General features: G+C 42.1%; 1 protein-coding gene across 1 annotated transcript in view; it reads right to left on the bottom strand.

Annotated features, from left to right (window-relative positions):
• LOC122993694 (receptor-type tyrosine-protein phosphatase S-like) overlaps nt 1-16,647 on the bottom strand; it is a 67,449-nt gene that overhangs the window by 38,185 nt on the left and 12,617 nt on the right. Inside the window, exons 2-5 of the mRNA XM_044368067.1 lie at nt 14,844-15,043; nt 9,478-9,626; nt 8,131-8,272; nt 436-624 (exon numbers count right to left, since the gene is read on the bottom strand). Of these exons, the coding sequence (XP_044224002.1) occupies nt 436-624; nt 8,131-8,272; nt 9,478-9,626; nt 14,844-14,973 (610 nt within the window). The 5' untranslated portion in view covers nt 14,974-15,043. The remainder of the gene's footprint in view (nt 1-435; nt 625-8,130; nt 8,273-9,477; nt 9,627-14,843; nt 15,044-16,647) is intronic.

Below are 16,647 nucleotides of genomic sequence, written 5' to 3'. Positions count from 1 at the left end.
CAAAGTGTTATAATTGTGTGTGGACATTTCAAACACACTTGAAATTAAGTGTATATGAGACCTGGCTTATTTAATTACATGCTGTCATATATTTTGACATTCATGTTCCACAATGGAAATAGATTTGTGCTTTTAAAGTCATCTTTTCATAATCTTTCCTCCCAAATGTTAAGAAAAACAGTATTTTTTTTCTTCAGGACGACGCATTTATGCTTTTATGAAAGTGGCTTTGAAAAGGTTTTACATCCCCAAAGGATGTCGAGAGGGGCATGTAATCCCTCAATCATAATTAAAACAAGATAATCCTAACCTAATTTAGAGCAACAGGGATTTTACCTGATAGGGATGCTAAGCTTTAGATGCACTGTTTGTTTACTCATTGTTAAATTGAATAATCTGAAAAAAAAAAAAAAAAAAAATCCTCCTCTATTTCACCTGATCGGAGCTGTTTGATGCGACCCTGGCTGGTGCTAGGGTCAACAGGCAGGAAGTCTTTGAACCAGGAGATCTCTGGGTCGGGGATGCCGCTGGCAGCACACAGCATGGTGGCCGTCCTCGTCCGCTCCACCACCTTCAGCTGGGGACCCATGTCTATACTGGGGAAGCCAAATGGCAACAGGTCCTCTGGAAGCAAGCAGAGAAAGAATATTTAGAATTGACAGAAGCCAGCAGGACTCAAAACTCATAGCAAGCAGTCACAAATGGTCGTTTTTAAAGTAAACAAGATGGTAGTACGTATAATGTTAACCATGGTCAACATATTGGTTTTGCATGTTGGCATGCTAACTTTTCTATCTATCTATCTATCTATCTATCTATCTATCTATCTATCTATCTATCTATCTATCTATCTATCTATCTATCTATCTATCTATCTATCTATATCTATCTATCTAATAGCTGTCAGGACATATCACATGAAACCACAAATGTGAACCTCATGGTGGCACTTTAGAAACTGTCCCAGGATAAATCATCTGGGAAACTTGAATGTCTCTACAAAATCTTCAGTTCAAATTCAGTTTGGACCAAAATGATGAATCACCGACGGACCAGCTGACCGGCAGATCATCATTGCCATCCCTAGGGCCTTGTGACTAAAAAGAGAAAGTGATAAAGTGTCTAAAAAGACACATCGAGAGATTTGTTGGGGATCATACTCTATTTTGGAGCAAATCCATCGAGACAATAATGAACAAATGTGTTTACTCAATACTTGATTTGCAGTTTTTCTTCACACAAATGACTTATCTATCTTTGTGAACAGAGTCCACCCTATCATGCAATGAATCCTTCATAAGACATAAGACTTGAACACACACGCAGTGATGTGAGAGCCACTGTTCCCTTTAACATCTGCAGGCCCTTGAAAGAGGAGATACTACCAAAGACAGCGGAGCCACTATATCCTTCCTCATCAAAGCCGTGTGTTCGTTCCTTCAGCTAGCTAGTCATTATGTGATCTAGTAGGCGGGTAGAAACACAGCTAGGTTTAGTGAGTGTGTGACAGGCCATTTCTACAGGAGTATAAACATACCGCCCAGTCAGCAGGAGTTACTTAAGTACCGACACACACACACAGACATACAGTATAGCACATTCCTAGCCCAGAAACACAGGTGTTTAGTGGCAGTGGCAATGAACTGTGAGTTTTCCATGGCGTGGCTCTGTGTTATGTGCTGGTAATGATTCCTGTCTAATAACTATGCAGAGAGCTGCTCAGAAACAGCAGCAGCAATTAGAAGCTGGGATCAAGAGGAGGGGCAGGGCACTGGGGGTAATAAGGACTTGTTAGCAGTAATTGTTAAAATGTACCAACGATTAGAGAGGCCGATCTGGGATGTGTCTCCATGCGTCTGGATATGTCTGATTATGTTGGGGGCAGTGCATAAGTGTGTGTGTGTTGTCTGCGCGTGTGTGTGTGTGCGTGTGTACATATTTGTTTCTACAGCTATGTTCTTATTTGCATCCTTGCTGATTTGTGCGATGTGTGGAATAATGTACAGTGACATGTACACACACATGCGGGCACATAGGAAAATGAAGGTGTGCACGCAGAAAGGCAGTTGCTCTCTATTTCACATAGACACTAACACATAAACACTTTCTCTGGTGAATGGGATTAAGCATCTCTGTGACAACAGTCCAGATGGCCAGACACGTAATCAAGCATCCATCAGCCCTCCTGTTTCCTCCCCTCCTTACCCTTTTAACCACTCTATCTCTCTCGCACACACACACACAGACACCTCCCCCATACCTGGAACTATAATTATATATTCCTCTTTCCTACAGCAGCAAAGCAATTACCGAGATGGCAATTTGCTTGGCTAATAAATCAAATCCACGGGAGCTTCTTGATTGTCAAGAACAACAAAACGCGCTAAAAGTTTGCTAGCTCGAGCCCGGCATCACTGACAAATCTGGGGCCAAACACAGTCTGAGACGCAGACCGTGGCCGCGTCAACTGTCTGTGTGTTTTTCCTCTGCTCCTCTCCTCCTCCGGGCCCCCTGCTACCTAACCACATGACAGACGTGTACCATCTGTTTCCACACACTCTGCGATGGGGAAGAGAGGCTGAGTGGAGATAGGATCTATCACTCCATTTTTCTCTTTCCACAGTCATCAGCTTTGAAGAGACCCCATCAGATAGGAATGTCAAGCTGCTGCTGATGGCATGGCTAAGAGGGGGAAGGAGAGGAGAAATGCCACCAAAGACAAGAGGGGAGCTCAGAATCAAACCTCAGAAGACAGCCTGGTGACGATGTTTAGTCTGAATGCTATGCTTCGAGCTCAGGTGGCGATGAGGCCTCATACTGTCCTCCTGACATCAGTTGACTAGGAAACCCGTAAGCCGAGATGAGGGAGGGGCCAACCCTAACCATCCGCCTCCACCTGCGTCCCCTCCTCCAACATCCCCCGACGGATCAATGCTAATGATTCACCTGAATGGAGGCCAGTGACGAAACAGGGAGAAAGTGACAGGAAGAAGAGGGGGGAGATCGATGAGCAGGTCAGGAGGCCAGCTCCCCCGAGGCGAGGAATATGCTATGCCTACATCTGCTTCCCCCTGCCCTCCCACAACCCCACCCCTCTCCTGAGAGGGTTCAGATGGTCTTTTTTATCACCCCGCTGGCTACCACTACATGGACTCCCTGGCTGTTAATTAGAGCACACCACTGCAGCGGACTCAGGGCATGTGCATGCGTTTGTGTTTGTTGTGTGTGTGTGTGTGTTTGTAGGGGGTCTGACTCTGTATTCCAGTCAGGTCTTTATCAATGCTGCAAATAGAGTGTAGGTGGACCTTGGGTTGAATCATTTGAGAGAGGCAGGAGAAAAAGGTAGATAAGGTAGAAAGAAAGAAAGAAAGAGATAAGGATAGCTAGATAGATAGATAGATAGATAGATAGATAGATAGACTGCAGCAACAGCACAGCACACTCTGTCCTGCAGATACAGATAACCCAACAGACAGATAGTTGTAGTGGACGCTGAAGTACAGTTCACTGAGGAGGAGAATAGGGAGCTACAGGTATTCAGCCAGGCTCCTGGATGAGTCAGCGACTGCTTGAAATAGATACTGCGGGCATGGCCTTGATCACACTTTTCACCAAATGAATCATTTATCAAACACAAACACTGCTGCACAAAAGTCCTGCTTATTTTTCATCTCCTGGTTAAATTGATAAGACAGCCTATGGAAAAATGTGCCGTGTGTATATAAACAACAGTGTGTGTCAACAGCGTTTGGGGGAACATTGGCACGGAATGACCAGCATTGTTCCCCTGGAGCTTTGTGTTTGTGTGTATCAAGAGGTTGAGAGCGTACATTTTGGCCTGGTTATGTTTGCAGAAGGGCAATCAGGCCTGGTGCCCAAAACCAGGCAGTGTAGCCAACCAGATCTGGGCAAATATGCAATTCATACATGCGGGCGCACACACATACTAGCACAGAAAAACACACACACGCGCACACACAGAGTCAAACACATAATGCATATGATGCAAACAAACAAACATGAATCCAGGTTTTCTTTCCCTCTCTCTCTCTTTGTGTTTCTCTCCCACACACACACTCACACACACAAAAGCACTCGCTTCCCCACAGAAAATCATCATTTGTCCTGGTTAAGAAACAGGTTGCCTATTCATCTTTCAGTTCATTTCAGTAGGGAATGGCCATGTGCATGAAAGAAATCTGAATAAAAGCCGATCTCAGGGAGCCTGATTCAGGATTAATCTGCCCGCGCTAGCAGTCCTCAGAGGCTGTAATGCTTTGACTCCTATAGGCTGCAGGAGGGCTGAAGGGGAGCACTTTAAATGCTAATGGACCTTCATGATAATAGATCACAATACAATGCAAAATCAGATTTAGCATTGTAGATCAATCCCACGAAAAACCCACATGTGTCCCCACCATCCTGATCCCTGCTTTGGCTTTCCTCACTGATCCAGAAGCTGCGGACTAATCACAAACATCAACATGATGCTACCACATGAGGCACTCTCTTAAATGCAAGCATGCATGGAGAACAGACTGTAAGAAAAAGAAAAAAAAGGAAGGAGGAAATAAAAACATTGAAGATGAGTGGGTATATGTGATGAAAGAGCTGGTTCTCTACTCCAGGAGTGTAATCCTCTTGCAGGCTGAGTTGATACTCTCAGTTGTTTCCAGACCAAAATGCTGCTTGAGCCGCCGGCCTGCCAATGCAGCAGACGCCTGGGGGGAATCACTGATCTGACTCTCTGTTATTCATATGAAGGGTGTTTGCCGTTGTGGCAGAACATCTCTCCTCCCTTTTCTCTGTCTCACCCCCTCCCTCCCCCATCCCTCACCTCCCTTTCTCCTAAAATGGGACACTGGGAGGTGAGTATAATCAGGATTACTCTTCACAAACCAGTCATACGCACACACAGACATGCACACACACACTCATAAATAAAGAAATCCATGTGTACGCATTTGCACACATGCACAATCATGAAAATCGTGCATTCACGTGCACACATAAGCATGCACACACACATACACTGCTGCAATGATGAGAATCTCTCGCCCACCAGAGGTTTTCAAACATGCAGAACTGCAGATATTCGCATTTCCTGAAGGCGGAACAACACAACTGCAGTGTCCATAGGAAAGAGCAGTTTGGGTGGAAAGGCATGGAGTAGGTTTGGAGGGGGGTGGAGCAGTAGAGAGCCTGTAAAAATGCAAAGGGAGGAGAAGAGAGAGAGAGTTCGGATAGACAATGAGGGTAAGGCAGGATAGATGGCTGAGAAAATGAAAGAATTAATAAAACAAAAGAGAAGAAATTAGAAACGGACATTGCTGTGGGCCACAGAGGAGGCTGGAGTCAAGAAGAGAAAGATATAGTGAGGAAAAGAGAAATGAGGTAAAGGAATAGGTAATGGAATAGGAAGGGTAATATGTGACGATGATGGTGAAGGCACAGAAAAGAAAGATCTCATAAACTATCACATCTCCATCCATTAGCAACCCTATAGAGCAGTAGCCTATATCCTGTGGCTAACCACAAGCCCCTCACACTATACACAGATGCTATTAGTGTTGGTCAACCATTATACAAAATGATGAGATAGAACACATCAGGGGATGAAAAGACTGAGTGGAAGTGGAGGGGTTTGGTCAGTAATGGAAAGCCTTCTTTCTACTTCAGTGGTTGGTGGACTGGTTTCTCAGATGAACCGTGTTTTCAAAAGACTGACCAAAACACAATTTTTGCAGATTTTTGTGCACTTAACAGCATTCCTGGATGACATGATCTCTTCTACAATATATAACACAGTCTTCAGTAGACTGCAGGGGTTTATGGCTTTGGAAACATATTGTCAAATAGTGAGGGGCTTTGAGTTATATTTTCATAGGAACAGAATTGTGGATCATCTAGATTCTTTAGCGAGTGTCTAGGGTTCTGAAAATTAAGTTGTCAGTATGCTTCAACTGATGTGCTTGTTGGATGGTTGAAAAATATCTCCCTTTGCCATACCTCTGACATCTGCACTGGGGGACAATCACAGTCATGCCCACTGCAAGCAGCAATAGAGGTAAAGAGAAAGTAGGCACAATTTGAACTCTCTCAATCTCTTTTTTCATTCTTCACACAACTTCTTTTGTCACTTTTTAGCCTCACTAGTGGCAAGGCTCTATGGATGGCAATGTCAGTTGATCAGTCCACCACTTTGGTCAAGAATGAAATATCTCAGCAGCTGTTAAATGAATTCCCTTGAAATTCTGGATATTGGATGAATCCTATTTCCTTTGGTGATCCCTCTTCCCCTCCTTTTCCTTAAGCACCTATGATGCTACTCTATGACAACTGGCCTGGTTGAATCAACAGTACATATGATGAGCAGCTGGGTTAGAAAACATCTGGTTTTGGCTTTGATAAAAAAGTCCAAGGCACAAGACTTGATGTAAACAGAGAATCAAGAGAAGAAATCAATCCAATCACCAAGAATACTTTTTTGTGCTTTGTAGAAACCTGAATATACATCTAGGAGTTTACATCCATTAAATCAATCAGTCAATTAGGTCAGTTTTTGAGGAATCAGCAACTATGGCGCTGTGTATTGTTCTGAATTCCAACAATGTCGTGTCTACATGGTAAGAGTGACTGAGGCTCATGAGTATTGTAGTATTTAGAACTATCCGTCATAACAAATCAATAGAAAAAACATGATTATCTGGCAAAGTCAGTAAATCACGGTACTTCTCTGCATTGATTTAAAACATTAATATATATTATATTATATATAATTTGCAGCATTGCCAGCAATGGCCTCATACATCCAGAAATATTATAAGGATAGCTACCATGGTATAAATGATGTGGCAAAATCTCAGACACTTGACAAATTTACATAGCCTTATGGTATATATCCTCAGTACACTGCTACACAGTGGGAAAAAATACTTGTGGATCCAGTGCCTCTGTTGCTACCCGTCTGCAACTTGATTTTACATTCTGATCTAGTGTTTGAAAAATTTGATTATTGTGGCTATTAACAGCTCTGAATCTGGTTTGTGCTTTGGGTCAACTATTGTTGACATTCATCACAGTCCTGTATTCTGTCCGCTGCATAGTGTATATCAGCTGATTAGGAGGAATCAAAGACAGCTTATTCTATTGTTGCAGAGGGGATGTCACACTACACAGATTTCAGTAGGAGAAAAGTTAACACAAACAGGAACAGGCATGCACGGCCACACACACTCTGAGAGGCTCGCCCTTGAGGTGTAGTTTATGTGGTAATGGGCTTTAGATTGGGGCTGTGTGTGCAGAGATGATGGGCCGGGTAACAGATGGACAGGAGTCTATTCCCTGGGCTACCAGCCTTCTGCTTACCACACAGCCGTGCCAACTCTACAATCCTCATCCATCTCCTGCACTTTCTACACCCCCTCTACCACTCCTTCAACATCCCATTTCATCTCTATTGTTTCACGCCATCCTGTTGTGTTACTCAACTTACCCCACCCCTCATCACCTCGCCCTCCATCAACTCTGTCTCACCTCTCCTCGACCTCCCCCTCCCTCTTTCCTTCACTTCCTCAATTTCCCCTGGCAGAAATGGGTTGTCTGCCAAACCAAGGCCTAATCCCCTGATTTTTCTTCATGTAGTAACAGCCTGAGCAGCCATCCCTCTATTTCTTCGTCCTTTACTGCTGTGCTGGGCGGATGGCCAATGCTCAGATCCCAGGCTCACAGCCACACGCTGCAACTTTAGTTTATAGCATGTTAGAGCACCACATTAGATAAGTTTCCCTCCAAGGAAGCAGTGTACATTAGATTATTACCATCTGAATGGAAAAAGCACAGTGATTACAGCAAGCTGGGATGCTGAAGCATCACTAGCTAGCACACAAGCTAACCCTCTCTATGGCCAGATCACGCTTGGTCGCACTCAGAGGGACTATAAAAAGAACAGTTCACTGCAGCCTGCTGTGGAGGCTGCGTGTGGCAGGGCTCCATTGTCACATCTACAACTGACAGCCCAGGGAATGGGGCATTACAGCTGAAGTCAGGTGTGTGCATGTAAAAAGAAAGCACCACTCAAGTGGAAAAGGATGGAGATAGGGTGTGTGTGTGCGTGTTTTTGTGTCTCACCTCTGATAATGGCTAGCTTTGCAGTGACGGACACCTCTCCTTCGCTGTTGCGTGCCACACACTCGTAAATGTTCTCATCTCTGGGTGCTCTGAGTGGTTGGATCCTCAAGACAGCACCTGCACCTTCATCAAACTCTATGGTCTGAACAGCCGCAGAACCACAGGAAAAGACATCAGAGCAAACAGAGAGATTAATACTAGAATAGTACAAGCAGTAAAAAAAAAAGCAGCAATAATGTTGCACATCCATACCTTAGCATAGTTTGATTTTGCAGTAATAATATGATGATAATTAAATACTTAATTGATTGCCTTTACTTGCCCCCCCTCCACAGAGAGGTCAGAGGTCAGGTACAGGTTGCGTACCTCGAGGGATTCAGTGTCTTGCGCAAAGACACTTCATCAGGGTTGATACTTACCAACATGGGGGTTGAATCTGGGTCCACTGGTTGAAATGCAGTATCTTTAAGTATTAGGTTACATTACCAGGTCGATATATAGTCAGGCCTTTAATGTGAATGAGCTGTAAGTATCCAGCTCCCTGGAATAGCCTGCCTGATAGCAAATAGCTTATGGACAGCGATATGTACATTAATTGATCAAATATAATGTAATCTATTAAATGCTTTACATTTCTTATGTCAGTTTTGAAAAACGATGTGAAATTCTTTTGTAATTATTAATCTTCAGTGACTGCATACTCCTGTCAATGCCCCTGACTAAAGCACTGGCAAAAAGAATTGGAGTTGGTCTCCAGGCGCTGAACTGCAGCTGCCCTTATTGTGTGTGTATAGGATGGGTCACATGCAGAGGATCAATTCCATTTCAATATATGTGAGTACTGAGAAATGATAATAAAGAAATCTCAATCTTAATCTTACGTTATATGCTTTAATTATACCTTGCCACCTATGCTTGAAATGCACAACAGTGAGGTGCTGTTGTCAAATGAACATTTTAAAGAAAGAGCCTTGTTTGCTTTTTTGACAAGAGTCAGCTGAGAAAATTGATACCACTCTCATGTCTAGGAGTGGTATCAATCTTCTTACTCTCTCAACTAAGAAAGTGCATTAGTGTATTTCACAAAATGTTGAATTATTGCCTTAAGAAACAAGGTTGTAGCATATCTTGAATACCAAACAGAATTTAAAAATGCATATTAAAATCTAATCTAGACAGTTTAAATATTGCAAGCGCTGTCTATCTAACAACATACATTATAACCCAGACATACTAATTACTTTTTACACATTCATATATTAATACTTTTAATGAATTAATTGGATATACATTTTTGTATCTATCATGCTGCTATCATAGAATTTGACCATTGTGCACTGTGACAACCACCTCGATACGCTGGGAGTTGACCTTCTTGCCCTTCTTGTTCCAGTAGACTACCGGCTTGGGACTGCCAGTGGCCTGGCACACAAATGATGCCACACCCCCTGACACTCCAATCTGGTCTGTGGGAATCTTGGTGAATTTTGGAGGAGCTGAGAGACAGATAGAGGGAAGGGGGAAAAGAAAAAAAAAGAAAACACATGCATGAAAACTGACACCCAAAAGACATCAAACTGACTCCACAACCAGTAACAACCCCCTGCTGACCACACCCCATTTCACTGTCAGTGACTGGTCAGGCTGACTTGTGTTTTGCTGGCTGCGTGTTGTGCTTACTTCCTGGGTATCATCTAGAGGACATGCTGAAGGACTTCCTGTGGGTCATAAATAAAAGATGGGGTTGGGCTTCAGAGGAACATCTCTCTCTCTCTCTGTCCGTCTTTCTCTCTCTCTTATATTCTCTCTGCTTCCTTCAGGGCAGACTACCCTCGTACTGCATGCTGCAGAGGCTGTCATGACACATGAGTGTTTCACAGGTAGGAGAAGTGTTGGCTGCAAATTTACAGCTTACAATTGCTTTAAATGTATTAATATCAGAGGTGTCATTTTGTGCCTGCACACTCTAACACCGATAGGTGATTTGCACTTGCAGATTCTGATGATGTTAACAAATTCATGAATATACCAACATTTGTCGTGCTAATTTCCAGTTTTGCCCCGGGGGGAGGGGATTTGAAGCGAACAATCTGGACTATTATGCTTCTGATGTGAGGTATATGAGTGCAGCAGTTGGCCTCTGTAGGAAAACAGCATTTTCCAAGTCCGATATTGAGCCAACAGCACTGAACCTATATTTTTCACAGTGGCTGAGTCAGATCAATCAAATAACTTCATGCACCCACCCCTTGCTATCTGTCTGTAGCCTGTTGCCATGGTGGCCAGCTTAACTCCTCCTCAGCTACAGAATCACTGCTATCCATCAGGGTGAAGTCAGGATGACCCTTACCATAGCAACCTGGATCACTCCTCCCACTCCCCCTATGTCTGGGTGGGTGAGGTCCTGCTGTGTTGATTCACTTCTGCTCTGAAGACAGAACAGGAACAAAAAAAACTGCCTATCAAATAATCACTAACAGATTCTAAAGCCTGTTTGCACATTTTCCCACTTCTGTTCACTTTACTGGATAACAGCCACACACAGACCACTTTGCAGTTTCACTTCAATTTCTTGACAGTAAGTGAAATGATACCACGTCAAAAGAGCGCACTCCTGTGCCTTCCGCACTGTGTTTTGCCTCTAAAAAACCCACTCTGAATGTCAGAAATAAAGTGGTTTCATTTTATGCTTGCCATAATCCTCAACAGGAAGAAGCAAAAAGCTAGAGTTGGCACAGTATAGTCAATCAGAAAAAAATTATGCCCACCATTTTAGAACTCAAGAGCAGGATATTTCCTGCCTGTTAAACTCTTAGAAAGGCACACAAAGTTTTGAACAAATTACCCTTTTCCACTGCCAAAAATATAAAAATGTTAACTATTGAAAGTCCAAAAAATGTCATGGCTGAAAACTGTCTTCTCCTGGCTATGGGATTATGGATGAATTTCATATGCTTCTTAGGGCTTGAACATGGGTTTCAGTGGCTTTATGTTCAGTCCAAAATATTTTCTGTGTTCTCTTAAATGCGCTTCAACACCAATCCTCGTGCAAAACCGACCCCACTGGCAATGTTACCACTTAAGCCTCTTCTGAAAGCCAGGGAAAAGCCCTGCACGGCGCTGGCTCTGGATGGATTTGCACTGAACAGAAACTTGTTATGATTGGAAGGCTCTAGAAAGCCGCCTGGAAAATGAAGCACTAAAGGCTTCCTTCTGGTAGGCTGCGTGACACTTTTGATAAGTTTCACTCGACAAAAATTAAAGAGTCACGTGATGTTTTCAATTTATGCTTTGGCGAAAGGTTACGAGCTAGTTAAACGAGGATGTTACAAATTATCTAAAGTTACAGACCAAAATATCAATAAGGAAGTTCAGTGAAAACTACAATCTCCATGGCAACGTCTGTCATGGCTGTCCGCGACATAACAAAATTCTACATGAAAGGAAAGTGTCGAGCGACACTTTTTTCTGTTGAAAATACTTCATTTCTGTCAAATGACAGTTAGCAAAAGTTTCGAGTGAGCTACCATAAATTAGCCTTAATGAGGATCTCTGTCTCTTTAATGGCAGGTTTCACTCTGTTGCATGGGCCAAGGCAGGTACCACTGTTCTACCACTGGCCTGTTTTTAATGAAACACCTTTGTAACCTGTAATCATCTCACTGACTGACTGACTACTGCTGTGTTCAGATATAACTGGGACCAGCAGGAACAGTGTAATAGTGAACTCAGCATCGGATGTGACAAAATGTATTTGGAACTCTTCCTTCAGGTCAGACTACAATCAGCATGACTTAAAAAAATAAGAAAAAGGGTTTAATTTGTCATTTTGGAACGGGTATTTTGGTGAAATTTGTATAACCACTGGTGAAATGTTGCATCTGAAATTCTTTAAAGAAACATGACTTATGGCAAAGGTATTAAGTGCAACCAGCTGTGGTGTGACAAGCCTTTAAGTCACTTTTAATAATGCATCCCTTCCTGTTTGTGTGCCGTTGCTGTCAAATTTATTTTCATCTCACAGCCAAATGTGCGTAATAAAAAAATCTGTGATACAAAGATGATGGAGGCAGTTAGAGTATATGAAATATGGTTGCAGGATGAAAAAATACTACTATAAGGCTGAAGTTGGAGCTATAGTATGTAGCACTGTCAATGACTATTTTCCGGCTTATCTCAAACATGTAAAACTTGGAAATTAAATTAATTATGCTTAACCTCATTTGCATGATTTGGCTAGTGTTTGTACTCTTACTAGAGTTAGAAATATTTTTCATAAAATTCAAAATGGTGGAAAAAATCTCAAGGCTGAAATTAATTTATTCATTTTCAGAGGGTGCACAAGATTTGTGTTGAATATCCACTGAGACATGGAGTTGCTGGAAACAAATCTAGACCCACAATTTCAGACCAAAGTGGTTTGTTATAATGCCACCAAAATCACTTTACATCTATTTACCAAAAAACTGCTCTAATGTGAAGCACTAATCATAGAAATGATGGATCTTCACTGTAAACTTTATTTGCTGTACAAGGCCAAAGTTCTACATATCTAAAATCTGTGATAAAGGCATGATGTAAAGCTCAATCGTTAAGAATTTAGTGTTGAATTAGTAAAATACAGTATAATGGAGAATATTTACATAAACTGTAGACCTATAGTGTTCTTTTGCTCCCAAAAAATGTAGAAATGCTGTTTCTCTGCGTGTGACTTTGCAGTCAACTGTACACAATAGCCAAACACTGTACACTTATGGAAACATACCTGCAATCTAGGATGTTCATACAGTATGTTGTGTGCAAAAAACATTACAATTATCTTGTGATAACAGTGAAGAAGGTTTTTCAAAAAAAATCTAAATGGTGCAAACTATTAATGGCAGAAATTACAACAAGGGATTCATCTTGAGTCAAGGAGAATTTTAAGCATTACATTCAGAGGGTTATTATCCAAAGAATAAGGTTCCTTGTTATAGCACTACCATTGGATCAATCAGTAAACCATGTATCTTGCAATTCTCCAATTTTATCATGTTTTGCTCTAATTTAAAGAAGAAAAACAGGACAAACCAATTTGAACTTAAATGTTTCATTGTTTTTTTGTCTGTTTTTTTATTGAGAAAGCTAGGAAGACATAGGAGAGGAAGCTTTTTCACAGCTCTATCTGTTCTGCAGAGATACACTGTAGGTGGTCCAAAGGCAGAGATGTTCAGTAACACAACATTTCAACTGAAAGTCAGGTGTTGTGTAATTCTACCTCTTCATTGAGTATAAAAAACATTTCAGATATGACGTCAGTCTCCTCAGAGTATCATGGTCTGAAATTGGTTAAACAAATGGAAAATTAAAAATACATTTTGAATTCCGAACAGTGTTATCTCCATCTCCATCTTTTGCCTGCATCCGCTTTCAAAAAATAAATTTGGTTATATTTTCAGAGCAGTGACAGCTGACCGAGTCTGTGCATGTGCTTGTGTGGGTGGTGGTGTGGCGGTGTGCCTGTGTACAGTATGTGTGTATGTGTGTGGACCACTGAGGCAGGAAATCTGTGGAAATGTTGTAATCAAGGAGATGATGAGGAACATGCTGATGGGACCTCCTGGCTTATCAAAGCACATTAACAACGCCACAGTCCAGAGCTGATGTACTGACAGGCCTGGTTTCAATCCTGACACACACACACACACACTCACACGCACAAAAGGATGTGCATGCATAATACATACACCTTCACATATATATTCACACCTTTGTGCATTGCATTTTCACCTGATAATATACCAGCTGTCATTCAACTGAGAAAGAGACACAGACAGAAAGAGACAGAGAGCAAGGTAGGAGATTCTAAAGACGACCTGAAAGAAGAGGATCATGTGATTGCCCAAGTTGTTTGAGACTTGGGCAAACGTTGTTTGTGACGAGAGAGTTTTTTGGTAACCTTAGGGTAGTCTTAGCTTGTGTATTTGTATTTTAGAAAAATGTAGAGAAGCACATAACACAACTGTCCTTGGAAAATTTGAAAAACCCTGTATAGCAAAGGTAAAAACACAAAAGCTTGTGAATCAACTTGCATGCTTCTTTATCTGTCTTTATCTGTCTTCATGCCATCAAACTTTTAAAAAACACATTTAAGGAACCCTTTAGACAAGTGTAAGGGATTTATTGTGTCAAAGTATGTCTTAACTTTTATGGACTGCTGAAGGACATCTGTACAATGAATCTTGTTAGAGAGACCTGGTAGTAGAATTGACTGTGTCCAATTTGTTAGGAGGTCATCGAGAGTTTAGCAGTGTTCATTGGTTAGGCTATGTGCTTTATTATTTACGACATTGTTACTTTATCACTTTATTACTTTATTATCCTTTCTCTGTCAAATTCCTACTAGGACATAATGTATAAATGCTGAGACTGTTTGATTGTTCGAGAGAACGGCTGTGTGCCCTTCTCTATGCTGGCATGTACGTGTAAAGAGAGAAGGATTCATCACTCTGTGTTCTTCAGAGAACTTCAATTCTTAAGAAATTCTCCTACACAAGTTAGGCTTTTATACTTTCCAGTTTCTGTATTAAAGTTGCGTCAGTTCTATAAATACTTTTTTTCCTCAAATTTTGCCCAGCTCTTTTCACAATGTCTGAGAGATATGACAGATAGATAGATAGATAGATAGATAGATAGATAGATAGATAGATAGATAGATAGGTAGATCGTCATACCTAGTGCTCCACACACGCTGCTCAAATCAGTTAGCAGGATAATCAAAGGCAGCAGTAGACACAAGGGAGAGGGGCTAAGGCGGAGCCTATGGATCAGCCTCTTAGGTCCACCTGTCCTGGGCAGAGCCATGGTACCAACTGCAGGTTGGTTGGAGATGACGGAGATATGGATAGGGCTTCACTCAACAGGAGTAGGCACTCTGCAGACAAAAAACATGAAGGTCAGTTGACACGAATGAAAGGCACATTTCTTCCACCTCTGATTCATCACTCTGCTTTCAGAGCGGCACCGTGCACTGAGAGAGAAGAGGGAAAACATACAATAATTCATACCGATGTGGAGAAAACATCCTCATTCAAGAAAATTAAAGACAAATTCAAGCTAATGCAGGATTAGGTCTTTTGATTTAGCCAGAGCACTTCTGACTGGGATTAACAGCTCAAGCAGGCCAGCTCTGACTGAACTAATACCAGAACAATAGAGCTCAACAACTAAGACAAGAAACGGACCGAAATAGTTTTCGGCGTACTGCTTCTGTATTAATAAGTCTCCTTTTCTAGTGAGCCGTGAAATGAGCGGCAATGATACATTTTTAAGAGTGTTTTTTTCCTCAGACATCCTAATAATTTCATTTCACTTAAGCTGTGGCCTAATTCCTTTTTAGTGTTCAGTATTTTACTGTTCTGGTGACACATAAAAGTGTTGAAGCAATAATACAGTGAGAGTAATGGAAAACACTTCAACAAAGAGGATTGAGGGGTCAGTAGGAATGCGGCATAATTCAATAGCAGCAAATGTATCAGAAACTGCTGCTTTAATAGATGTCCCCCCTCTTGTTAATCCCCTGCCTTGGGGGGGGGGGGGGATCTCTGTCAGTATTTCGCTCTCTTTCCTGATATAAACACGCACAGTCTCACGCATCTGGATGTCTGAACATAATTCAGCTCTGTCTGCTTACAGAGATTTAGACAAGCTGTGCAGAAGCTCCCTGTCTGGGAGTCAATAACTCCTCAGTCCTATCGAGCTCTCCCGTCCCCCTCTCCTCCGCCCTGATGTGTCAGAACGCAGGTGGGGAGGCCAAATGAGAAAGGAGCCTTTGTTAACCTGTCATATATCACACACATACGCGTCTCCCTTCAAATACCGGTACGGGATAACATATATGCTCTAGGGGAGACATAATATGTATTCACAGGTGACAGGGCGCATTGTGATCAGCGCATAAATATGCACAAATACACTTTCACCCTGACATCCCTGATACACAGGCAGAAATGGAGTAAGAGAGATTATGGCCGACCCTTACCCGCCTTTACTAAATGAAAGAGGCATTTCTGGTGAGTTACATATTCAAAGACTCCTCCAACCACTTATTGAGCTAATGACCTGCTCAAACACATTACTGTCTGCCAGTTCCTCCTCCAAAAATAGCTCATCTGAAAACATGGCTGTCTATCTGATACAGGCTCTTTTTGTCGGTGCTCTGCCCTCGTCTTATCTAAGGCTGCATAATAGACGTTGAATAGAAAAGCTTTCAGCGTCCCCTTTTCAATTGAACAATGCGATAAGAAAAATCAGATCAGAGCTCATTCAAGCACCATTGGCAGCATGTTAAGTAAATTCTCCTCTTATGGAAACTCAATTTGCCACCGGTAATCTAACTAAGGATACTGCTCTGTTTGGTGCCACGCGGCCACTGACACATTAGGTACTCCTCGGATGTTGCAGTGTCTACTTCCTCTGTCCTGTGTGGTGGATTTGCTGGGGCCTTTATATCTCTGTGACCTCAGTCTAACCCGATCT

This window comes from Thunnus albacares, chromosome 12 (genome assembly GCF_914725855.1).
Source record: "Thunnus albacares chromosome 12, fThuAlb1.1, whole genome shotgun sequence".
NCBI classification, from domain to species: domain Eukaryota; kingdom Metazoa; phylum Chordata; class Actinopteri; order Scombriformes; family Scombridae; genus Thunnus; species Thunnus albacares.
This window is presented reverse-complemented; position numbering and strand designations above follow the sequence as displayed.